Source organism: Diadema antillarum, unplaced genomic scaffold (assembly GCF_040938485.1).
Source record: "Diadema antillarum isolate AM-2024a unplaced genomic scaffold, OU_Dant_1.0 scf00000019, whole genome shotgun sequence".
Lineage (NCBI taxonomy): Eukaryota > Metazoa > Echinodermata > Echinoidea > Diadematoida > Diadematidae > Diadema > Diadema antillarum.
Genome location: NW_027270908.1, coordinates 442,923 through 469,093, shown reverse-complemented (window position 1 = coordinate 469,093; position 26,171 = coordinate 442,923). Strand labels below are relative to the sequence as shown.

At 39.5% G+C, this 26,171-nt stretch overlaps 1 protein-coding gene across 1 annotated transcript; it reads right to left on the bottom strand.

Moving 5' to 3' along the window:
* Nucleotides 1-514: 514 nt before the first annotated feature.
* LOC139728432 (protein O-linked-mannose beta-1,2-N-acetylglucosaminyltransferase 1-like) lies at nucleotides 515-26,171 on the bottom strand. The gene is made up of 14 exons (XM_071639379.1): nucleotides 26,153-26,171; nucleotides 24,566-24,780; nucleotides 23,867-23,939; nucleotides 22,952-23,114; nucleotides 21,588-21,709; nucleotides 20,626-20,716; nucleotides 19,746-19,939; nucleotides 14,090-14,281; nucleotides 13,399-13,569; nucleotides 10,690-10,866; nucleotides 9,328-9,391; nucleotides 6,082-6,300; nucleotides 5,390-5,551; nucleotides 515-602 (listed from the first exon to the last, which is right to left on the bottom strand). Exons 1-14 carry the CDS (start codon nucleotides 26,169-26,171, stop codon nucleotides 515-517), a joined length of 1,950 nt encoding a protein of 649 aa, XP_071495480.1.

The window sequence follows — 26,171 nt, the reverse complement described above, 5'->3', positions numbered from 1 at the left end:
AAAACTTCAAGCGCTAAACATAAATGCTGCACCCCTCCTAACAGCACTTACAAATCAATGCCTACTAGTAGTTAAGAGTACTCGTAGATAAGCGCCTTTCCTACTTTTTTAACTACACAAAATGTCCACACCGACTGATGGTGAGACATAAGTACAGACAGACAGACAGACAGACAGACAGACAGACAGACAGAACAGACAAACACAGACACACCAAACATCGTGCTGAGGTAGGCGTCTGCTAGTTTCTCCTCTTAAAGTACCACAGACCGATAGCAAAATGACTTGGCAGCGACATCTCATAACTGCCAGCCAAAGAGACGGAGAGAGAAAGAGAGGGAGAGAAGATGTCTAATCCATGCTAAAAATGGAAGGACCCACTCCATCTGTACCTGGGACACGTTTTCAAGGCACATTCTCAGGTACGAACCACACCTCCATACCCATCGGTCCCGACTCTGTCCCTCATCTGAGCCACATCGACCGAATTCGGTTGCCCTTGTCTCTCTCGTCATCAATAGGGCACCGCGTTCTCTGGCTTGAATGCGTAGTACGGCGACTTGGTTCCCAATATGATTAGCTGCTGACCTTGGTACATCAATCTGAAAAATGAATGAAAATGAAAGTAGCGCAATGCAACATGATAGCTCTGCAACAACAAAACAAAGACAAAAATTGTACCTCTTTCAAGTTCATCTAGTAAGGGAGTTGATTTCATCTTAACTATGCCACATACAGTTTTAGTCCTTTTATTTCTTGTTGCTGCTGTAATACTAGTTTTGTCAATTAATCTTTAAGAGCCTTGAGGTGAACTGTAACATAATAAGCAGTTGTTTGTTTGTGTGTGTGTGTGTGTGTGTGTGTGTGTGTGTGTGTATGTGTGTGTGTGTGAAATTGACCTATCTGCATACAGAAAAAATGATACAACATATTATAAAAATTTGTTAGTAAATGTCCATCAATGACACCAGATAGCCATGCACTTCAAGTACTGCAATACAGAATGATTTCTGATAAATCATAAACACCCTTGACCGTCAGTGACATATGCATTATAATTACTAATTACTACTCAGTTACCATATATATAGAAGATATTGCAAGGTGCCTTATCATGCTATGGTTTCATAATTGTGCTGTGGTGTTCGCCAGAAGGACGCGGTTCCAAAGTCTATCAATCTGATGCATAAGTCGATCGCCGAGCCAAGCATCACAGCTCGAAATAGCTGTGTGTGGGAGGGAGTTCAAGTAGCCGCGGCGCATATCTTGTTGCAAAACACACTTCCTCCTCAGATGTGCTGGTAGCGCTCGAGTGGGCGGGGGAGAGGGTGAGGCCACCACTCAGACGCTACCACTCCACGCCCCAAGGGCCCCGACAAAGTCGCACGCGTCTGGGCCTGTCTGCGTTTGGCAGGACTCAGCTGCTTGTTGACAACACACAGCTGTAATGTCAAGCAATTAAAGTCGCACCCCCCACAACATCCAACTAAGCTACACACAAGGCTCTGAAGAACTGTGGCTCATAATTCAGCTCGATATGTCCTGGCCAATAACAGAAAAATTTGATGCCAAAATAAACTCTCAGTACACAAAAACAAAAAAAAATAACAAAAAAAACTTAAATGTTTCATGACATATCAACATGTAATTTGCAAATGTTTGCTATGTATAGGACTATCTATATACATATAGTGTGTGGTGAGAAGACAGGACTATGTGATATAATATATTTTTCAAATATTCAAAGAATTGATGAAGTCAGCTTACCCTTAACATGATCCAAATACTTGGTCAGTGAGGAATTTGTGCAAAAGAGTTACAGAATTTGCTTTAATATAAAAATGAATGGCGCACTCAATGGTACCATGTGGTATGTAAACACAATTGAAGCCTATGCCATTGCTTTGCAGATCTCCTACACAACCAGCCCACAGAGATATCAAATGTGGGAGAGAAAACAAAAGCTGTTTGTTGACTTCAAATGACTCTCATTACATTATCCTACTATACTAGTGTATGGGTGGATAGGAGTGTGTGTGTGTAGGTGTGTGGTTCCACCTTTTAATACATGTATGTATTATTACCTCACCAAGGAGGGTATGTTTTTTGTTTGTTTGTCTGTTTGCAAAATAACTCAAAAGTTGAGAATGGATTTGGATGAAACTTATAGAAAAAGTCGATAATGACACAAAGAACAAACGATTAAATTTTGGTAGTGATCCAGGAATTTTAAAGAATTTTAGAGATATTTTTCAATCTTCAGGCAAAAAAGGTTAATAAACTATTTCGGGTTTGCATACATGAACTAAAGCGCATGCTTGAGGCACCGCACAGTAGGAAGCTAATGAGGTAAACACAAGGCTTCTTTGTATTTACATTGGGAAATTGGGATATTTTCAACATGCGTGTATATACTGTATACGCTATAATTTTCGCGTACATAAATTTTCGCGAATTGCCGCTGTCACACATTTTCGCGAGTGGTTAAATTCGCGATTGGGGGACCAGAGAAAATATGAAGTGGCAAAGAAAGTGTGAATTTTCAACTTACTAGCAAATAAGAATGACTAGCTATGCACTGCCTGAAAAAAACTTACCAAACTCTGCGAAATAGTAAGTTAGAATTCAACATTTTTGAAGTGGTTAAGTCCATCGCGCTAGATTTCTGACGAGTGGTACGAGGGGTACGAGTAAATTCAACGGCAACCAGCTGGAGCATACGATCGAAGCCCCGGCCCCTAAAATTGACATGTAGCGGCATGCAAACGCAAGAGCTAGTGCTAATACGGTACATGTAATCCAAGGGTGACACGCCGCGCGTTTGTAACGTTGTGGCGCAATGGATTGGCTCTCTACAGTATTCGTATTAAAGTAGACGTGGACGTATGGTCTGTTCGGTAAGCCTTGACATGGTATACTAGTACTGAAATGTTCGTATCATCAAGGCAAGGGATTCATTTTGGAAGGTAATATTTTCGCGCGTTGTTAATTTCGCGAATAGCTCCCGACTCGCGAAATTCGCGAAAATAAAAACCCCGCAAAATATATAGCGTATACAGTAGGTGGTGAAAATGAGCTGCTTGGCGGTGGTCTGCACTCTCCAGGTGCTTTTCCAGTTATGGATAGTGTTCGTCGTGACATTGTGAGATTACACGGGCAAAGCTTTGCTTTTATGACTCAATTATTCAAAAGGAGACATCAAGAGAGTGCATGTGTATGTTGGAAAAAAATTTCAACAATTCAATTCTTACAAAAAGAAAAAGCAAAAAAAAAGGAACAATGATAAGACTTGCTATCATCAGGCCTGCATACTTATTATTTCTACAGTTTATTTTATTTATTTCTTTTGCTTGCTTGCTTTTAGGGGTTTTGTGTTGGTCCAATTGTCATCTATTCTTCATAGCAAGTTTCTGTAGTTTTCGTTAATTTGGCAAACACACACACACTGAAATGCACTCGAAGGTATTCAATTCTGACAATGTCAATCAAATCTAGGATATTCTTTTCTGAAAATGAAATTCCACGCCATAACTATCTCAAGATCTAACAACTTGTAGAACAAGGTTTGCTCCAATGATATTTATAAATACATGTACCTGAAAACAACAACAACAAACAAAGAAATTACAGATGCGATCACTCACCTTAACACACCCTTGTGTAAACTCCGTACTGTGTTTCCTTGGTAGAGGTATATTTTGAGGCATTTTGCCAAAGTTATCAATTTTTTGTAGTCTGTCTCAGAATCCTGTCTATAGAACAAGGTATATATTCCTCTGTTGGAGCAAATTGAAAGAAACAAAACAAAAACAATGTAAAATGCATAATACACACACAAAAAATAACAGTGTCACCCATTTAAAGATGATCTGATAACAGTGCACGCCATCAAAAGAAGCTGATCATAATTTCTGAAGTGACATCCACAAACTAAATTGATCCATATCCTCAAATTCAGAGCTTGCTCAGTCTGCAGATTGTCAACAGTAATCTGGCTTTTCAAAAGTCTCGTGCATCACTATGATGTTAATTTTCCATGAAAATGTCCTATAAATCTCCTTACAAATCTATATTATCTACACTAGAGCTGTGTGCCAGTGACACAGACTGCCAGTCAAAAGACTGGCTGAGAATATACAAATAATACACATTAGTGAGGACATAGTAAGAATGACCAACATACAGTCCCTCTGGAACAGTCTAACATGCCTGAGGTGATAGCCGAGGGTTTTTTGAATGTTTCGAAGGCACCGTATGTGTGGGAAACTATACTCATGCTCCAACAAAATGATATGTATTATTTGCTTTATAAAATGATGAAGCAAATTCTTGTCATTCAACAAAATTCTGCTGCACGTCAGTCATTTTCGTAAGTAAACGAGACGATGACATCTTGCCCTTTTACGTATGCCTACCATGCATCATGACATGAAAGTGCTAATGACCGCTCATTACACCAGTACCTTGCTAATGAATAATCGTAAGCAAAATTAAATGTTAGGCAAAATGAATGCCTGGGCACGTGTATGCTCTAAACCAATCATTTGATAAGGATCTGTTCCATCATTTTATGATATTTACTACATGTATGCCCATGAAATAAATTCTAGTAGGGACTGGCTAATATCTACGAAATAGCACTTGGCCACAGGTATGTAAGTGATAGTGCTTCGTAAAGTCATACAGAAAGTCATGACAAGCATTTGGCACGGGACACATATCCAGTGGCGGATCAAGAGGGGGGCGCAACTGGCGCACGCCCCCCCCTTTAATTTTCGTAAAAAAAACAAAAGAAATAAAAAGAAAAACAATGAAATGAAACCCGGAAGTGGCACTAGAAATATTAGTCACGCCCCCCCTTTACAGAATTCCTCGATCCGCCCCTGCATATCCAACAAACACAACGTAGTACCTAGAATCATAGTGTATAATAGTTTACACGCATTATACCATGAAGCAATCATAGAAATTGTCCACGTACTGTGAATTAGAAATGGCCGAAGATGCACTCGCTTCTATTGCCTCTAGGGTTTCAGCACTTACACACTGATGTGCATCATTACACCATTACATTTAACACTTTCATGAGAAATCTAATAGCTGTCATACAGAAGACTACTATGTACATAGGTTTGCAACTTTGCAGAATCGTGGTGCTCATTCATTAAATCTCTAGCTGTCTATTAACCTGATTCTGCTCTTCATTCCACTACAGACACACTGCTTTCGTTTCAGGATACACATTCCTGTCATGGACTCGTATTTCCTGATCCCACACATGGTTTTGACATCGTACCCATCGTTAAAAGATAAATTTCAATGACAGACGTAACACAGATAACCTTTGAACCACAAATGTCTGTAACACTCTGGGGTCCATAAACCTCACCTCGGCATTTCGGTGAGGTCGAGTGACGTTTTCCCCAGCGTCTCGCAGCCGATCAGATGATTACGATCTAGCGGAGTACTGCTTGTTATTAGACTTTTGATGTGTTTCTCGTACTCCGCACTCGTGAGGTAATAGCTCCGCTTCGGTTCCGTCTCTGGATCACTGCAAATTTGTTTAAAGTGAGGCAAAACATGTGACCTTTAAATGTTTATTTATCTACTTCAAACAATGTAAAGCAAACACAGTGTCATGTCATTAACAATTCAGGTCAATGGTTGAAGACTTTACAGCCAGTATGACCTAGACAGTCAACCCACCCAGCATCGAACACATGAAGACCTACGCTAATTTACAGACTGCTTAGTTTAATTTGCCAAGTGTAGCATCAAGTTGTAGCAAATGGCATCTAGTAACTAGAATGCACTGCTTAGGCTGTCACTAATGAAGGAGAGTCTAAGATTTGACTTTTGACACAACATTTTAGCACATCATTGCCCCTTGTTTAAAACCTGCTCAATGAATTACTAGCACATTTCAGATTGGCTAAACATAAATGGAAGTATCATCCCATCCCTCCCCCCCCCCCACTTCCACAAAATCAACAACAACCACATGCTGAAAAACAGTATGAGTAATTTTATTTCTTTAAAGCTGTTAAACTGCATACAGACACCCAGGAATCCACCTCCTACCTTGTAATTGTCCTATTTGAGAGATACTCCTCCATGAACGGCCGATCCTCGTAGATGCCCGGCTTGATGGCTCTCTTGACCCTTGACACGTCGGGCACGATGGACTCGCGGCCCTTCCTGTAGTCATCCCTCAGCCACTCCCTCCATGTCTGGTCGGCGCAACACTTCAACTCATTCTTCTGCACCTGGCTCTTCCAGATGCTCCTTCTCATTATCCACCTGGACACAAGTAGCGGTGGGAAAAGAAAATCCAGACTCAGATCGAGTATTCAATACAACACATATTTTGTGCGGGGTTTTTATTTTCACGAATTTTGTGCATTGGGTGCTGTTCGTAAATTTAATACAGAACTAGATATATCGCTACGACGACTGATATGCCTCCGTTATAATGCATGGTTCTCCTAATAGGTCTATAGTACAATGTCTTGACAATGTGTGATGACAGTTTCACACAATTGGCAAAATATCAAAATGACAGGTTTGACACATATGTGCTGAATGTTCACTTTCCTAGAACTAGGTTCAATTGGATGAATGATTAAAATGTCAGAGTGCAGGTATTTGGGGAACTGATGATTTTTACTTGACTTTTGACCCTTTTATAAGTTTATGCATTGAGTAATTTTCAAGGTATTGAGAAAAAGTATAATTTCAGTATCAAATGGAAAAATAGCATTATCTAAACCTGGCCTTTGACCTTTGACCTCACAGTTCCAAAGAGAATCACTGTTAGGTTGAACATGCATAAATATGTAAGTTTCATGATGATACCTTGAGTTACTTTTGAGATATGGAGGAAAAAGTGCATTCAGCACTTTCACTTGACCTTTGACCTTTTGACCTTTGACCTTTTGGCAAGAAACTTCCCACAGAATATATATTGGGTAATACATGTATACATCAAGTTAAAAAAAAACAAACCTTCAGGCATTGCATAAATATAAGGAAAGTAGTGATATTTTGAGGAGTTGACCTTGACCTTTGAACCATGACCCCCAACTTCTCTAGATAATCACTGCCCATTGGAACAAGCATATATACTAAGTTCCATGAAGATACCTTGAACCATTTGCGAGATATGGAGAAAAACATGAATTTTCAACCTTTTTTTCACAAAATAACCTGTGACCTTTGACCCTGTGACCCTAAAATCCAAACAAAGTATTATCCCCCCAGGATATACCCTCATACCAAGTTTGATGCAAAACCACCACATGGTTCTTGAGATATCGACAAAAACAAAACGGGACGGACGTACAAACGGACGAACGGACGACCCGAAAACATAATGCCTCCGGCCACTTCGTTGGCGGAGGCATAAAAATATCAACTCTGATCCCGAATGAATGGGAGAAGCACATGTACATTTCTCATTCATTACTGCACTCTATGATAGCAAATTTAACCACTCGCGAAATTTTCAGTAATTCCTAATCCACAAAAGATTAGATTCGCTAAATACACGGTATACACAGTCAGCCATGTCAGCCAATCATTGCTAGCATCCTGTACTAAATATATAAATAGCACATTATTAATAACAGCTTCTTACGTACTTAACTGATGGCATTCAAATGGAGATGACAATGTAACGCTGAAAAAGTGACATTTTCAATTATGATTTTATATTTAACAAGAAGTCTAGTGGCTCTGTATAAACTCAAGAAATTTGTGCAAAATGCCACGCTGTAAAACCAGAGATTTTCATGTCCATGGAAACTTTTGCAAATTTTGTGAGAAGTCAAGAGTTGTGAAAGTAAAATGCACGCCAAGGTTCCAACAAAGCAAAATTCAGGCTGCAATATTATCCACTTTATATTTTTTACTGTTTATTTGTTCGTTTACAAGGAAATTTCGATATAACACAAGAAAACTGCCGGCCCCTATGACTTCTTTATAACAGGAGTCCACTGGGCCTGAAGAGTGATTTAATTTAGAATTGAAGAGTTTGTTCGCAAAAACCGATAAGTCCATTTTTGAAGATTTTGAAGTACAGTCTCTGTCATAAAGTACAATATATTACCTTTTAAATTACATATTAATCACTACATATAAAGGTACATTTTGGAAGTTATGGTCAAAAGAAGCAAAAATTTTCTTATTATTCTCCTTATTTTTCTTGACCTTTAATTGCAAATATCGCCATTTGGCAAATATGGACTTATCAGTTTTTGCGAACAAACTCTTCAATTGTCAATTAACAGTAAAATGTTAAAGGGATCGTACAGTTTTGGTTGAGACCTAATTTTGGGTTTTTAACATTTTTTTTTTTGGGTGGAATAACGAGAAACCTCTTATGAAATATGAAAGAGCATGTAATTCTATGAGGAATTCAACGTTTATTTGATGAAAATCGGTTTTGAAATGGCTGAGATATCCAAAAAAGAGCGATTCTATTAAAGTGTGGGACCCACAATTCATTACGATCGCTTTGTTTTACTTTGTTTTACTTTGTTTTTGGATGTTTCAGTCATTCCAAACCCGATTTTCATCAAATAAACTTTGAATTCCTCTTAAAATGGTATGCTCTGTACTGTATCATAAGTGTTTTCTTGGTATCTCACAAAAATTAAAAGCCCAATTCTCATCTCCATCGGTACTGTACCATCCCTTTAATGCCAAACATGATCTAACTTCCATGAAGTAGGTGTACTTGACTGTAGATCACTGCATCCAAGATCAATGTCTCCTCTTTATCATTTCATAAGATATTTGAAGATAATTTCCATGACTTATGAGAGATCTAAGACCATGTGATCTGATACTAAAATCACTGTGCTGTCCTTCTCCTTAAGTTGGCAACAGTCCCACGTCCCAATTGTACCTTTACTTCATTCACAGTACCCAATCTCTGCACAGCCTTTGATATATTGACTGCAATACATCACTCCTGCAAGAGTGCACCCTGGAGCTATAAAAAGCACAAGATATCATGGTCGCTACTCTTTGCCATGTAAAGTGCCTTAGGATATAAATTATGACTATGCAACAGGCTCATTTACTGATAAACAGTAGTCAGTTGGTAAGTTGCCACGTACTAAGATGTCCAAAGCTGTAATTGTTTTCTTGCTTACAAGAGCAAGAAGAATTATGGTGTACTTACAGGTGCACATGATATGTCACCATTGCCCATGTTGCCAATTTGATAACTTGGATACTTGATTAAGAAGTGATCTCTAGTAGTATATTGCAGTTTTGCCTAATTCTGGATGCCACAAATATATAACGGAACAAATGGCTTACCCATATCCAGGAAAGATATCAACTCTGTATAGTAAGTCCACATCACCAGAGGTATGCTTGAAACCTACAAGAGAGAGAGAGAGAGAGAGGGGGAGAGAGAGAGAAATATACCAACACTACATATGAAGCAACGATGATAGTTAGCATTAAACACCACAGTTCATTGTTCGCACTGATTATAATGCCGATTACATTGGTATACTACAACAGTACAGTACTGTTGAAGACCTAGCCCCAGTAAAGAAATGTCTCCATAATTCTTTTTCAGCATGGATCCATGTTGGTAATCAAATCAATGTAAATAGTAGTACGGTACAAAGCAATAAGCCTTTTCCTTCTTGGCACAAAACATGCTTGGCAGTTCATTTTCACACAGGGTATACTGCCAATTACACCTCACAAATGCAGCAGTATACTCTGAAACTGCCTACACCCATAAACCAAAACCAAACGCTTGCAATATAGTTTGAAATTGCACTGTTTTGGAGACCAAGTGGTGTCAAAACTAGCTTCAACTACATCATGGGTGCATGGCATGATGCTATTTTTGCACAACTGACGCTTGGCCATATGAATTCAGCATCAAAGCATGACTTGTGATATGTTTCTTCTTCAAGAGCTCTCCATCTAAAGTGCAAAGCAAGGGTAATCAAAAGTATTCCTACTTCTGCAGTTCTTTCATTTAGCGAGAAGATTACAGTTCTCATAGGGTGGGAAGAAGTGAGAATAAGATTAAGTGTTTCCATTATACCGTCAATGAGATATGAACTATGATCTAATGACACAATGATGTACATCTCTCACAATGAAACTTGAGGGAGAGAGAGAGAGAAGAGACATCTTTGAAATGACCCACACCCAGACAATACAGGCCACTTGGCTACAACCGTAAGTTTTCCTTTGAGCACATGAGTGGCTAATAGCACCCACAAGTGTCACAGAAAGTAAAACTGTCTTGAATCTATATACATACCATGACGTTAATCCTCCCTCTCCCTCTCTATAACATTCTTTCTCTCAGTAGCTTGCTCTCCTTTTTCTGTGCATTTGGAGTGCAATGCTCCTTACCTCCCTTGTTGTACATAGTCTTGCAATACTCATACCATTTGCTTTTACAATTTTGAACTCAAAATACTCCAAAACAATTTATTATCACGACAAATCGCTCCAGCCACACAAGTTTCTAGGCAGAACATTTTGATGTACTGCAAGCAAATTCCATAGGGTTGAATATGAATTTTGAGCCCTTCTTAAGAACTGTTGTGCTTTTAAGCTAACACACAAGAATATGGCAGAAACAAAAGTTATCATGTATTCTAGCAAATATTCAAGGTTTGTAGAAGCTAATCGCAGAAAACGCACCATGCTCATTCCACGCCGAAATCGTCATGAGGGTGTCGTCTTGCTCCAGGAGGTGCATCGTCTGTGAGAAATAGCGCAGGAAATCTGGCGCCACCTCCACGTACTCCTCGATGATGATGAAGAATTCGCTTTTGGGGAAGAGGGCCATTCCTTCCTCAATGCCGGATTGGAGGGCATCTGCATCAACACACAACCACAGAAGCAGATATTCATTTCCCACATATTGTATACGGCATATTTCACAGGTTTGAATTTTCACTAGGATGGGTGCTCTTTGCGAATGCGGAAAATGAAAAATATCAATCTCAGCTTGAAGTTGTTAATACTAAGTGCGAATGTAACAATGAAAAACATCAAAATCAACTTGAAGTTAATACTATGTGTATGCATAAATATACTGGTTACACACTACATTAATACGGTGCGTGCTAACACAGTTTGGTAGGCCTTAGTCAGAGAGTGCAAACTGTGTGAATAGACAAGTGCATTTAACCACACGTGAATTTGACAGCAAGTCTCCATTCTCAAAAAAAAAAAAAAAAAAAAAATTAGACTGGCTAATTATGCTGCCTATACAGTAGATTCCAGAACAGCTGAATCTTAATGATGCATTACTTTTTTCTCACAATTATCAAGTCCAAAGCTACGGCAATCTTTGAATTACCTTAGACCCCGTTTACAGTGAGTGAAAAGGCCAAATGCGGTACCAAAATCGGCCGCGCATTTGGCCACGCTCTGGAGGTAGTCTCGGCCGTGGCTTGGCCGTGGCTGAGCCCAGCCTCTTCTCACTGTAAACGTAAACTGGGCCAAATGTGGTACCAAATTGCGACCAGCATGCTCCCAATAATAGTCGTTTGTTTACAAGCAGAGGGCCACTACGACAAAATATTGAAAGGTTTAAATTAACAGCCCGGGCCGAGCCTGGCACTGTAAATGGACAAAATTGCGGGGCCGAGTACTGCAATTGAGGCCGGGCTCAGCCGCGGCTCGGCTGTGGCTCGGCCCAGCCCTGCACTGTAAACAAGGAGAGTGAAACTAATCTATCAGGATGGTAGAATTTTCTACCATGGTTTTGTTAAATTTACTCTGTTTATCAAATATAATTTGAAGATGAAACTGCATGGCACTTTTAAGAACTGACGGCGGGTGAGAAGGGAAGAGCCTAGCACCATTTTGTAATAGTGTAAAATATCACTTTATTACTAATCTTGTACAAAAAAAAATTCCAAATCTACAATCAATTTTCGCCCTGCATAATGATGGACAAAATCTGATATTGCTAGCCACATAATTCACTGCATAACATCTTGTCACATATATCATGTGTTACCTTATAAATCTTAATTCATGAAATGTCATGCCTGTTTTAACACTGGGCTCATGTAGCTTCATATTTTGACATCCTGTTTGTAAGAGGGTATTAAATTTCTTCTTGAAAATCATGTTTCAGTATACAATATCCATGTTGACAAACCTGCCTATTACTTATGAGGTACCAGATACAGTAGACCTTGGATAAGTCCACGTCGAGTGAGTCGAAAATCACTTAACTTGAAGCAAAATAAAAAGTCCCGATTTTTCCCTATTTATTTTCTCTAAGAAATATGTGGATAAGCTGAAGTACGAGAGTCGAATTTCGGCTGCGTCGAAGTAAAACATTCGGTCCCTTTTGTACAAAATACACGTAGTTTACATCACTTGAGCCGAAGAAGATTTGTCCGGCATTCTCATTACATTTAGAGGAGAACAAAAAAATTGGCATGTCGCAGAACCCCGTCCCTGACCTGCTGCAGGTAAGCATGCACACCGCTCCGCACGCATGTCGAATACATACACATGTATACATGTATACACACAGCACATCGATCCATACTGTATCCATACACACAGCACATCCATACTTTATCCATGTCAAGCTAGAACTCCTTGGTCAAGCCAATCGCTGCTTTAATATTTTAGTGACAGGCCAAGTGGGCGGAGCTTGTTTGTGCATGACCGGCTGGCTGTATAGTTTTGTTCAATGGAGGTGGGATGGGCCTGGAAAAGTGTTTGTCTCAGGTACGGGGTAGGTTGACAGATCGAGATGAAAGCACGCAGCTGAGAGAATGTCTGCCAGCAATGGCTACCTATGTTGCACCATAGACATAGCACATGCACATTGCCACATTAGCGCAGACATTCTCAGATCTACGTTTAACTACTAGTATTGATACAAATTCCATGTTCAATTTAGAACAAAATAAGAACATTATCTTCAAGAACAGACAAATTTGAATGCAAACACACACATGCACGCACACACACACACACACACATGCATGTAAATGTACTATGATACATGTACATAACTGTGAGTCGAAAAAAAATCGACTCTCGCGAGAGTCGAAGTTCACTTAAGTCGACGCATTTTTTTCAGTCCCGAGAGCTTCGACTCATGCGAGGTTTACTGTATGTTCAAAACTGTACATGTTGTAAGTTGTTCAAGCTCAAACGATACTGGAGTAATTTTTACATTTTTATTTTCACAATTTACATTAGACAATTTACTTTACGACACAAATGAGATATATAACATTTGGAAAGTCGATCTCACACTTGCAAAATTGGACCACTGTCCACGTTAAACTTAGGGTGACAACAAGCATTTCAAACCCATAAAAGGTTAAGTTTATTCACGACAAGTTGAAGGGTCTAAACGTTTTTACTCACACAGGTACTGCGACTTGGCCTTAATGTAGTGTGCTCGGAACCCGTAGACAGCCACCAGCTCATTGGGCTGGGCAAAGTTCCCCTCCAGGATCACCACCACCATCTGTGGGTTCAAGCCTGGGATTGCCACGAGGGACTCCAGGGTGCGCTGGAGGGCCTCCAGGTCTGAACCTACATGTAGCAGCCGGAACAGACACTGTTAGTGAAGTCCAGGGGCGGATCCAGGAATTCTGTAAAAAGGGGGGGGGGGGGCACCTTTACAAAATTAAAGGGGGAGGGGGCGCATGCACCACCTCTCCATTTTTTTTCTTTTTATTTCTTTTGTTTGAAAATAAATGAATAAAGGGGGGGGGGGGGCGCCCGGTGCTCCCCCACCTGGATCTGCCACTGTATGAAGTGCTGTTAGAGAGGAGTCATCGATTTCACAGACCATTTCATCATGGGGCACTTACAATCATTGCAATATTCTGCAGTAGCAACATCAACAGCTAGAATATTCAAGGTAGATTGACTTTTTGTAGCTGTTGCCATGATAACTGCAATTATTACAACAGGCGGTTGTGATACAACGTTGTATGAAATCGGACTTTGGACTATTGATAGGTGATAGGTCAGTTTGAAAGACATCACTGCAGTACTGAGTAGTGTGATAAAGAGGGTAAAAGAATGCTGCCTGCTGGGTCGAGCGTACCTGGTACGACGATGATGGGTGTGGCGTAGGCAGGGTTCGCCCGGAGACTCTCGTCGTCGAGGTCGAGGGGAATGATGGGCCGGTGGACGTTGACCGGGGAGCACATGTCGCGGAAGCTGTGGAGGTACTTCTGGCAGAACTCTGTCTTCTTCTTCAGACCAATCACTGCCCCGCGGACTGACGACCCATTGACTGCAAGAAGAGAATGCATAGAAGACAAATGAATTACTGACCCCCAAAGAAACTAAAACACTCTGGATAATCCATGTATATGTCAAAATTGCATGCATGCACGATACTCATCTGAATCACACTCCATTCCTAGAAATGTATTCCATGGGAGAATGGAATAAAGAGAATGGTAGGTGGCATTGAATGCAGTTGCCATGGCAACATACGAACTGCGATGGCTGGGCAGTTAAGACTACAAGTTTCTATGCAAGCCCAGTTTTTGAGCTCCAGCCTAGCAGTAGTGCCCTTTGGCACAACACATTATCCTCGTTGCCAAGTCTACTGAAGGAGACTTACAAACATCAGTAGAAGAGTCATACCCTGTGACAAACCAACTTAACTTCACTCGTATCACTTTGGTGATCAGCTTGTAATTATTAACTATGTAAATGGCCCCATGTTGCAATGACAAGATTCAGTCATGGTTCCAAACCTTGGCAATCAGCTGGTAGTTACTAACGATCTAAATTGCCCCTTGTAGCTCAGGGGATTCCTGTAAATATCAAAGTATACTGCATTCCACGCGAGAGTAGAATTTGCATCTTGCTATATGACCAAAGCACGGTTACCAAGGAGATGGCACTGAATGTGAGTTTTAGACTTTGAGATTACAGAAACTGCATGCCACAATAATGCACTCTATTCCAACCCACAGGGATACAAATTTCAACAGTTGGATCTTAGCACGGCTACGCATCACTAAATGATGCTACGCTTGGCACGATTCATGAACATTCTGCACATATTCCACACTGCATTATGGTAAACTCTGCACAGGAGAATAGGAAATGCACACACAGGCGCAGGCACACATACACACACACACTCATACTTCGTAGTCTGAGTGCAAACAATACGTGAAAATGAAAACAAACTTTGCAGAATGATGAATTTGAATTTTTGTGACATTTAAATTCATGGTTAAGGTGTTGCAATTACACAATGCTATGTCCTTTTTCAGTAAATGTATTATTATATCAAAAAGTACTCTACACTTTTTATAATATAATGGGAAAGGGAAAAAAGTGCCTCGCAAAATCAATGCACAGAACAGGCAGACAGTTTGCAATAGAGCAATAGACCGTTTCTGTCATGTATAAAAAATTAATGGATGTTTCTTTTCCTACAGCCTCATTACAACCATTTTATTCACCTGCTGCTGCTTTCAGTTAAGTTTCTCAGGCAGAAGTTTACTTGGACCCCGTTTACAGTGCGAGGCTCGACCCTCTTCATTTTAGTGTAAACGCGCAAAAGGCCAAATGCGAGACAAAATTGGCTTCGCATTTGGCCACGCTCTGGAGGTGATCTCGGCCGTGGCCGAGCCGCAGCCGAGTCCGGCCTTTTCTCAGTGTAAACGCAAACTGGGCCAAATGCGCGTCAATTCTAGTCTGGCTTCCAAACCCTCTGCCCTACTATTTCGCTATTCAGGATATTAACCCCCTCAACGTCGAAAACTAATATAGTTTAAGGTGGTTTTGTCCTGCAAAGGGTTTTTTCCTTTGGCAAAGGCCTTTGCCCGAACGGCGACTTCGTCGCCACGGAATTCAGTTGGCAAAGGGTCTGAAAACCAGACAATACCAAATTGCGTTTGTTTCCAAGCAGAGCGCCACTACGACAAAATATTGAAAGGTTTGAATCAAAAGCGCAGCCGAGCCCGGCAGGGTAAACGGACAAAAATGCGGGGCTCGGCTTGGCCGCGGCTCGGCCGTGCCTCGGCCCAGCCCCGCACTGTAAACGGGGTCTTAGCATTCATCAGTTGTTGCTAGGTAAGGCAAGCCCTGTGGTTGGTAAGGCAAGCCCTGTGGTTATTAAGGCAATCTTTTGTGAGCAAAGCATGCATAGAATTTGAATACATTACAGAAATGGTCTGTTGCACAACATAGTACTGCAGGCAGTATTCACACCCAAACACCTGTTAATGCACCAGCTCCAGTGACGCCATGACAGAGGTGGGGTGTGGGGTCAAAAAGTCATGTGGGATAGGGAAGGGGAGGGGACCAGATGACACATAAATATGTCACAGGATCAGATGGGGGGGTGGGGCAGTGAAGGAACAATCAAAATCAGTGACAAAATTAAGATTGTAAGAAATTTACCTCATTATTTGTGTACGAATTACTAAGGTGATCTGACAAATATTTCTTTTTTATTCACTAGAAAGTCTTGGATGCCCGCAATGGACCATCAACGTCAAAATTCGCATGTAGATTTACTGGTAGTCCTCCTCTCAAAAATTCTGAAACTTATCTACCAATTCCATTTTCAGACTCTGAATCTCATGCTAGTTTCTTAATCACCAGATTTTGCAGTTAAAAAGGAACGCTCTTCTCTTAAGAACATGGGAGAGTCTATTTAATCATGATCCACATCTTGTCACAGGTGAAGGACAATCTTTTAACAAGGATTCATCAGAAACTTGTTCAATGATCCAACAATCACTTCATCATACACTTTTCCTGGCATACAATGTAAAGAAAGAGAAAATAAAACCAAATCTTGAGCAAGTGAACTCCATGACACCACAAAGAACTGTTTGTGAGTCTATCAGCAAGGAAAACTAGAAATAATTCAAGAGCTGTTATGCAAAACCATATGCCTCGAGCGAAACAGAAATGCAAAGAAAGTAATCGATCGTGGATCAGGATCAATTATACTTACACACTTTCATATAATTACTGCGAATGGGTCTGATGATCTCTTTAGGATCGCGACCCTGAACTATTTTTGGAAGAATACGACATTGAATACTTTCAATTTTACATTTTTTCATCAATTAGAAACCATGATCACATGAGTACGATGAGTGAAGCAGTCACATAGCAAAGTCTAAATAAATAAGAAAATGATTAATGAAATAGAATGAAATAAATAAATACATACCTAGATTAATTAATAATAAACAAATTCCTGAGGTTTTATTTTCCGCAAATTTTGCGAGTCAGGTGCTATTCACAAATTCAAAGATGTGAAAATATTGACTCTGATCCTGCTATGAATGTGATGTGCACGTATACATTTCTCTGTTCAGTACTGTACTCCATGATCGCAAATTCAACCACTTGCGAAATCATCGGGAAGTCCCAATTCCCGAAAAATTAGACTCGCTAAATATATGGCCTACACAGTACATAAATAAAGTCACCAATGAACAGATAAACTCTTTGGCAAATATTCTTATCATTTTCACTAATAGACCGTTTCTGCAATGCATTCGAATTCTATGCATGCTTTGTTAATAAAGGATCACCTTAACAACCACAGAGTTTGCTAGAGTCTCGCCCTACCTAACAACAACTGATGAATGCCATGTAATTCCTACCTAAGAAACTTAATTGAAGGGAGCAGGTGAATACAATGGTTTGTTGCTAGGCTGTAGGAAAAGAAACATCCCTTTTAATACAGTATGTCCCCAAAAAAATTACAATCAGATTTTCGCATTGATAACACCCAATATGATTAAACTGTCTAAATGCTACTTCAAGGTCTTAAAATATAACATCTTAGCTCTATTTTGCAGAAAACCCCATTCAATTTGGTTAAGCGGTCACAGAGAAATGTGGATTGTTGCAAAGCATGTCATGAGTCTGATTCTTCCAAGTTTAGCACTTCGATACTCTTGTGTGTGAATACAATAGACAAAACTTGGAGGGAAGAGATTCCCGACATCCTCTACAAAATTCCTCATTTCTCTTTGACCACTGAAGCAAATCGAATGGGGTTTTCTGTAAGATGTGGGCGATGAGTTATAGTTTCATACCCCAAATTTGTATTTAGATTGATTCACTATTTTTAAAGATATCATTGCAGAGCTCCCGTTGTAATTTTTTTTGGGACATACGGTACATTACAGAAACGGTCTCTTGCCCTTGGAAGCTCTTTATACTATTTTGCTGCTTTGTGGAATGGTCTCCACAAACACACTACTCAAACGCTTTCTTAGCGGTCAGGTGAGAACAAATTAATTCAATCATTGAATTGAATAAAATAGTTCATTCCTAAGGCTGGGGTAGAAGTGGTCTCTTGCTCGTGGAAGCTCTATATATATTTTGGCGCTTTGTGGAATAGTCTCCACAAATACCTTACTCAAATCCTTATTGAAAAACATACATTTATTTGTGTATCTATGTAGAGTTAAGTCAATTCCTTCACAGACTGCACCATATTGTTCTAACACATTCACATTATTTTCCTTTGTGTAATTGTCAGATGCACATTCAGTGCATTCTACTTGGGAAACTAAAGAAATTGATATTGATAGTTGAGCCATAAAGAAAGGAAGCTGGAATAATATTCTAAACTTGTAGGAAACTGCTGTATCACAAATGTTCATCATAAGCTCCCTAAACTACAAAATGAATATTTTTGTGCTCTGTGGAAGAGTCAACTTCACAAAATTGCCCCATCAAAACCAGATTGTACGGTCACGTCTCATCACCCCAGACGTCACAAACATATCTCTGACTTGATTACTTCTTCCAATTTGTCAAATCTTTATTCACTCAGTTTTACAGGTCACATGAAATGCTATGAAGCAAACATTTGGCCAAAAAGTGATGTACAGGAGAAATAGAAAGATCTTTTCCAAACTCGCAGCAAATTTCATTGTGATCCACAAATGATCACAATTTTTGACGATAATGTCTTTCATTCTGAATGGGGCACTAAAAGCTACTGCACTGTTAAAACACTAGGGTATTTTCTTTTTCATTTCTTTTTTTAAAAAAAGGCAAACACACTAATGGAATCATTACTTTGAACAAATATGCAGTACCCACTGCTACAAGGGATTAGAACCATCACTGGCTGACGGGCAGAAGCTCAGTGGATACGACGCCTGTCTAGCAATCAGGAGGTCCTGGCTTTGAATCTCACCTGATTATGTATGTCCATGAATTTCATCAAGGCTATCACTCACAACACAGAATAATCAGTGTTTATCTATGCCAACTAAGGGCTATATGTCAATAAGTTGCAGTAGAACTCACTACTTCCACTATTCTATGTAAATATAATATCACTGTTGGGGCGACAAAACCTGGTATCTCAAAAATGTCAAATGTTCAGGAGAGTGACAAAACATGGCAGCCAAAGCATTATAACAAATGGGATCACCTTTCCTTTGACATACCATGTGGGTACCATTTTGGGGGTATTAAAGACAGCTAGGATTTGGACAGGACATCACTTAACTGATTATATGACAATTATTTTAAAAAAAAAGTGATCTTCACCAAAATTTGAGATACAAAGTTTTGTCACCCAAGGGACGATATGTGAAGCCAATTATACGGTTCACTTTGAGTTCTGAATTCTAGAAATGCATCTGCAGTTCCGCATGACTGACATTTGTCCATCTGTGTGCACACTTCCACTGCAAACTCCTGTCTGTTAATCTTTTTAAATTTCTTCGTTTACTGCTACTCACTGTATTTAGGGATGCAATCCCAGATCTCCGCCTTGGTGCCCCAACCGTCGATCACATCCTCGCTGACCTTCTCGTACGGGGTCAGGCCCTGGATCCCCTTCTGGCCCACAAAGGCCCACATCTCTCGGTAGTCCAGGTCCTGGATCATGGAGCTGCCCAGTTTCTGCAGCTCCCTTCTCGTGTTCTGACCCAGTCTGGATTACATGGTTAAAAAAAAAATGGAAACGGAAGTATTGAAATCACTACTTCACACACCAAAAGATTTTTGCAATCAAACAACGAAAAGAACCCCCCCACAAAAAAAAAGAAAGAAAAGAAAAGAAGAGAATATGAAATATAACTTCATTGATATATTCATGTCATCGCTGTGGCAAGGATGTATGTAACTTACGGCATGAAATCTACAAATTAGAAATGCTCCATGCAACTTTAAGGATGAGTGCAAAAACTTAGATACTTCCATTTCATTTTCAAATCTTGCTCCGGTGTGTACGCAAGTAGCCCTTTTCCTATCTCTCTTATGTTTCCTCAATAGTTACTGGCATAATTGTTTCATGCAAGTAAATCATTGACATCAATGATGCATAAGTCTCACATACGTGTATATTCTTTGCCTAAATAGAGGTATGAGATCATAATAATTCAATTCAATTAAGTCCATTTCAATTTATCTAAATTTTTTCTTCAGCTTGTTACAGTTCATTTCATGAGAAATTGATAGCTTAATTTTAAAATAGCCCATCAGTAAAATCTTGAGTATAAAGAAATGTAAAATGAAATATTCAAAAAAAGCCTAACCCCAAACTGAATATACAATTACCTGTCTGAACCAACATACAAAACAGCCCCCCTCCCCCCATTAATTTTTTTTTTCACTCACTTTCGTGAAGCCTCATCGAATGTTGATCCAATCACCATCATCCCACTGGACACAGATCTGAGGAAGTCTGCACAGGCCAGGTCCTGGGTATCTGTCAAAGTGACAACCAAATCATGCAAAAAGCTCACCAACAACCAACTCCATGTCGACATCCATTACAACCATGCCATTACATAATTCTGCATAACCTAGATATTCTGTAATTATGACCATGAGAAAATTTGACATAATAGGCCAAATACTGTATAATTCACAATTACCACAATAAGGTGTTGTTCGAAAAGATTAAAGTCAAAGTATTAAAGGCCTATCATGGGAAATTTGGTAACAATTCTGATCGTGGATGAAGAAATACATTTGTAATGATGTATTCAGCAGATTTTCTAATATCTGACCTTACAAATATAATGTAACAAGCTTCAAATCTGATCAACGCATAAACAGCTTTGTCACAACATATCCTTACATCTAATGTGACAACATTTTGCATATTTACAGAGATGCCAACCCCAAAGGATGCTATTCAGGAACATTTGCCAAATTTGTCAGTAACAAATGGGTGGCTTTCAGTAACACTACACAGTACGCGGCGGTGCAGCATTGTTGTCAAACACAAACACCTACTCTTTTTTTTAATTCTAAGCCCACCATTTTAACCTAGTTTGACCAACTTCAAGATTCTACAGGAATATAAAAATTTCTTTAAATGCTCTCGTCCTCGTTGATGACCCACATCAATGAGTCATATTGATGAGCCTTTTGGTTACTGCATTCCCAATATTTCATGATTTTCCTTTCAGCTTCTGAAGTCAGTCAGTGCTTAAAGGACAAGTTCACCTTCATATACATGTGCATTGAGTGAACGTCCAATGAAACTGTCATTTTATGTAAACTACTCCCCTAACAAAAAGAAAGAAAAGAAAATAAGTAAATCACTGCCACATTTGAATCAATTCACTCACCTGACGAGTATGTATCGAAATTGCCCGAGCTGACGACTTGTCCGGTGTTGGGGTTCATCACGAGGAAGTTGAGGCCTCGCTTGGCTGGTTTGACCTCATCAATCCAGTAGTTACTTAGTACTCTGCAAAGATTGTCAGTAAGAGATCATATTTAATGACAAAACCCTAAAGGTCGTATATCCCTCTTGCAAACATCAAGAAATTTTGCATGGTTCAAGAATAATGTCTCCCAACATCTTGCATGAAATCTTATGTTAATACACATCAGAGATTTTGTTTGCTTTTTGCTTTTTAAGAAATTAATACCAACCCCATGTCACTTTATACTTCCCTTTTGTAAAAAGAATACTGATTGGAGTTTTTTAGGGTCTGAATAAATTCACTGGAAATCTATCGTTGCTGGGGTGACAAGACCTTGTATCTCAAATTTTGGTGAAAATGAATTTCTTTGATTAGTGGCCAGATAATTGGTTCGGTGATGTCCTGTCCAAATCCTAACTGCCTTACCCAAAAAATGAAGCCACCACGGCATGTTAAATGAAAGGCTATCTCATTTGATATAGTGCTTTGGCTGCCATGTATTTTTGCTCCCTGAACATTTGACGTTTTGCAAATACGAGGTCTTGTAGCCTCAGCAACACTACAGCATTGTTTCCCCTCCATCATAAAGAAGTCTAGCAGTTTTATCATTCTGAGGAAGGGTCTTAATTACATACCTCTACAATATTACAGCTTATGACAGGAATCTAATTTTTAGGGCTGCAAAAGGGAAATACAATTTCTTATCCACAGAAAAGATATACAGTCAAACCTGTCTACAGCAGTCATCCAAGGGAGACATAAAAAAAAAAGGGGGGGGGGCTGTTATAGACAGGTGACTGCTATGGCAGGTTTGACTGCAATGTGGTGCATCTTTCATTTTTCACTGTAACTTATCTCCTCCTGAACACAATGACTTGATGATCTTTTTTTTTAATTTTTGCATGAGTAATTTTTTCATGGACTTTTTTCCGCGGAATCAGGACATTATCTACTGGAACATATGGCATGCAAAAATATTCATGTGCTTTTATTTTTGTGTTAGCTTCTGGTTGCGCAAAATGCGTGAACATTTTCACTTTTACAGTAAATGATAATAGATTGTTGTGCATCGCTGTTGTCCCTGTTACTGTAACTTCATATTTTGCAATGAAATTATGAGTTTGACTGCTAACTGATGAAAGAAAGAAAATCATATAAGTTGTCGGGACCGTTTCAACAACGCCTACAACAATGGGAAGCGATGACGGTGTGACATTATGTGCAGTTGGCACCCATGGTTTTAAACTTTGTGCCACAGGGGAGTTTTGAAGACTGCAACTCACGTTTTGCCCTCAAAGCAGACCTTGGGGTAGATCTTCATTCCCTGAGACGTTCGCCCTGACTCCACATGGACAGCGACCTCGTTGGATTCACACACCCGGCTGACCATGCATAAGTTCTGCTGGGGTTTGTCCTCAAATATCGATGGCTCTCGATTCTCGCCCACTGCAATTTTTTTACAAATATCATAATTTTTCCTGTACCCATTTATTCAAAACCCATTCTTCTTAAGAAGAGAACTGATGATTATGGAATTGTGAATTATTTGTACTCATAGTCAACTTATATGTTTGTTTTCTTTTGGTAATCGTAAAACACTTCGAAACATTTTCATCATAAGCGCTATTGAAATTTTCCATATTCTTCTTATTATTATTATTACCCAATGCATTCATACGATTTTTGACATCTCACAAGCGGGGTGAATTAATAAAGTTGACTAACATTTTACCATTTAACATAAAGCACACTAAAGCTTGATAAAGATAGTAGAATGGGAAGTTAAGAATTTCTGTTTCTTATGGAAACTGGGGTTTGCTTTTTTTCTAATGAAAGTGGAAGTGTAGGAAAGTTTCAGGCACCCAAAGAAGAACAAAACCCAAATATACACGTGGATTAAGCAAATGCAACAAAATTTAATAGTAGAACACATCAGTGAAAGTTTGAGGAAAATCGGGCAATCCATTGAAAAGTTAGTTTTTGAATTTTTAGTTGCGGTGCAGCCATCGCTGGATGAGAAGACCACTACAGTTTGTGACTTCATGTATGGATGTAATATAAAGAGAATTCCACAAAATTCATTTTTATTACATTCTTAATATGAACGATACACATCCCCTTGACCCATGACTCATGACATTTCCTAATTCGACTTAATGAGCAATGTCACACATTGCAAAACGACAACCCATACTCACGCGGTATAGAAAAACATCCCTTGATTTCCGTCTGCACTCCCCACTCACTCTCAGGTTTTTTCATTTGGGTCATCTGCAGATAAAAATGAGACGACGCTGACCATAGCACTGTGATCAATCAACATATCAGCCTGATAAAATGACCACATATTGCTTAATAACTTTCGGTACTATAAAGCTTCCCACATTCTAAGCTCTCCACTGATATATATGTGGCCTGATGCACACAGAGACTGCTGCTCAGTTCCGGGCTGAAACTCTGACAACAATCTTCTCTGCTTTCCAATTTCTTTTGAAGGCATTTTACTACTTTTAATCAGTTTAACCATGTCTTTCATAAAATGTGCCAATGTTTTTTATGGATATAATTACGCTTGAATAGGGAGAATTTGTATCATACAAAGCCTTGAACAACAACTATTCTGACTTCTGCCTGAAACTACCAGACTGGGGGTCCCTTTCATGAAGTCATCACAGAGAAGTCTTTACATAAATCTCAGAAATGACCAAAGTCGCTTATATGTAGATATGTAGCTAGGAGAGACTTTACAAAGAGAAGCAAAATCCATTTCATGAAGTCTCTCCACAGTATGAGTGAAACGTCTCTCGTAAAACTTTCATGAAACAGACTTCAGGTCATGAACGATGAATAAACAACTCTACTCTGAATAAACTGAATCTGTGAGATGGGATTCCTACCGCTTCATGGCTGCCATCATGCTGGGTGTACTTCTGGCCGATGAAAGCCCACATGGAGCGGTAGCTGAGGAGGTGGGCCTGGCGACTGCCGTAGATGTCCTCAAACATCTTGACGGCCTGCGGCGACAGCCTGTTGGTGGCGTCGTCGAAGGTGACGATGAGGAGGATGTCGCCCGCGGAGACAGAGTTGAGAAACGCCACCAGGTCTTCGCTGTCTGTGATGTTGTAGAAAGGAAAAGAGGATCGATAATCTGACAAAACACAATCCTGTGTTCAAAGACTCAAGCCAAAGCACCTTTTCCTGTACATGTACAATGTAGTATAAGCCAGTTCGGAGTTCCACTTTGCGCATGAGCAGAAACAAGGTCATTCGGACCAACAGGCATGTTGGTTTTTTAATTTACTGGGATAAGCATCTGTCATGTAATGATTATTCATGTAATCCTTATAAATGCTGCTTGCCAGCACATCCACCTGACAGCAAAAGTGGTATTTGGCAATATCAATAGAAAGAGATTGTCAATACATCCAATGCAAAATAATGAAATGGATGCTTTCTCAAGTGTGAATTGACAGATCATTCTGCTCATCTGGTCTACGCAAGTTTATTCTTTGTTTGAACGAGATTGATGAATCCCATAAATTGTTACGTAAAGCTTATAAATGCATTATGTCGCTCTGAAAACGAGTGAAGTGCCCCTAATCAACTGAGAAAAAAGAAAGGTCATTCGTACCAATGTGCCCATGAGCTAACTCCGAACTGGCTTATTTTCATGGTGTTCTTATGTTTGTGAATTTCCCCGGTCCACTAGCATACTTGCACAGAGTTGTATCCTGTAAAACAATAAGTTGTATATCACCTCTGAAGTGGGAAATCATCAACTTTTCTTCCCAAATGGGAAAATTCTTATTTTGCCAATGTGAATCTCAATTGTGAATTCAACCACTCGCAAATTTGTCTCAAAATTCCAAATTTGCCAAATATATTTATGATGTATACAGTATGAAACCATCCTAGTCACATCTTACCACTGCATAAGAATTGAAGGGACACTCCATTAAACTGGCTCCTCCAACTCTTATCACGGCTGGGACTAAGAGATATTTTAACTGTGGGCTCAAAAAACTTATCTTGCCTGAGACTGCTTAGGTTTAACTCTACTTTTTGAAGCTGTAGTTTGAATGATGACATTGTCTGTATGAAAGTCACAAAAATAAGGTTAAAGTATGTGTGTCCCTTTTGCAACCCTGGAAAAAAAAAATTCCTTTCATAAGCTGGTACATTGTAGAGGTATAGATAATTAAAAGCTTTCCTCAGAATGATAAAACTGGAAACATCTTTATGATAGAGAGAGAATTACATCCACATGTCTTTTCAGGAGACAGCCAAGAACATTGGCCACTTAACAGGGAAGTGTTCTGCATGGATAAACATTTTTATGACGGTGGAACACAATGTCGCTACATGAGGCGGCACATTCTACCAGAATAATTCCTTTTCCATGTCAAGGCACACATAAGGCTGGTAGCACTTGAACTGCTCTATAAATGCATCAGATGATATGCCTGAAGAACATTATTTCACACCAACATTGTTGATATGCAT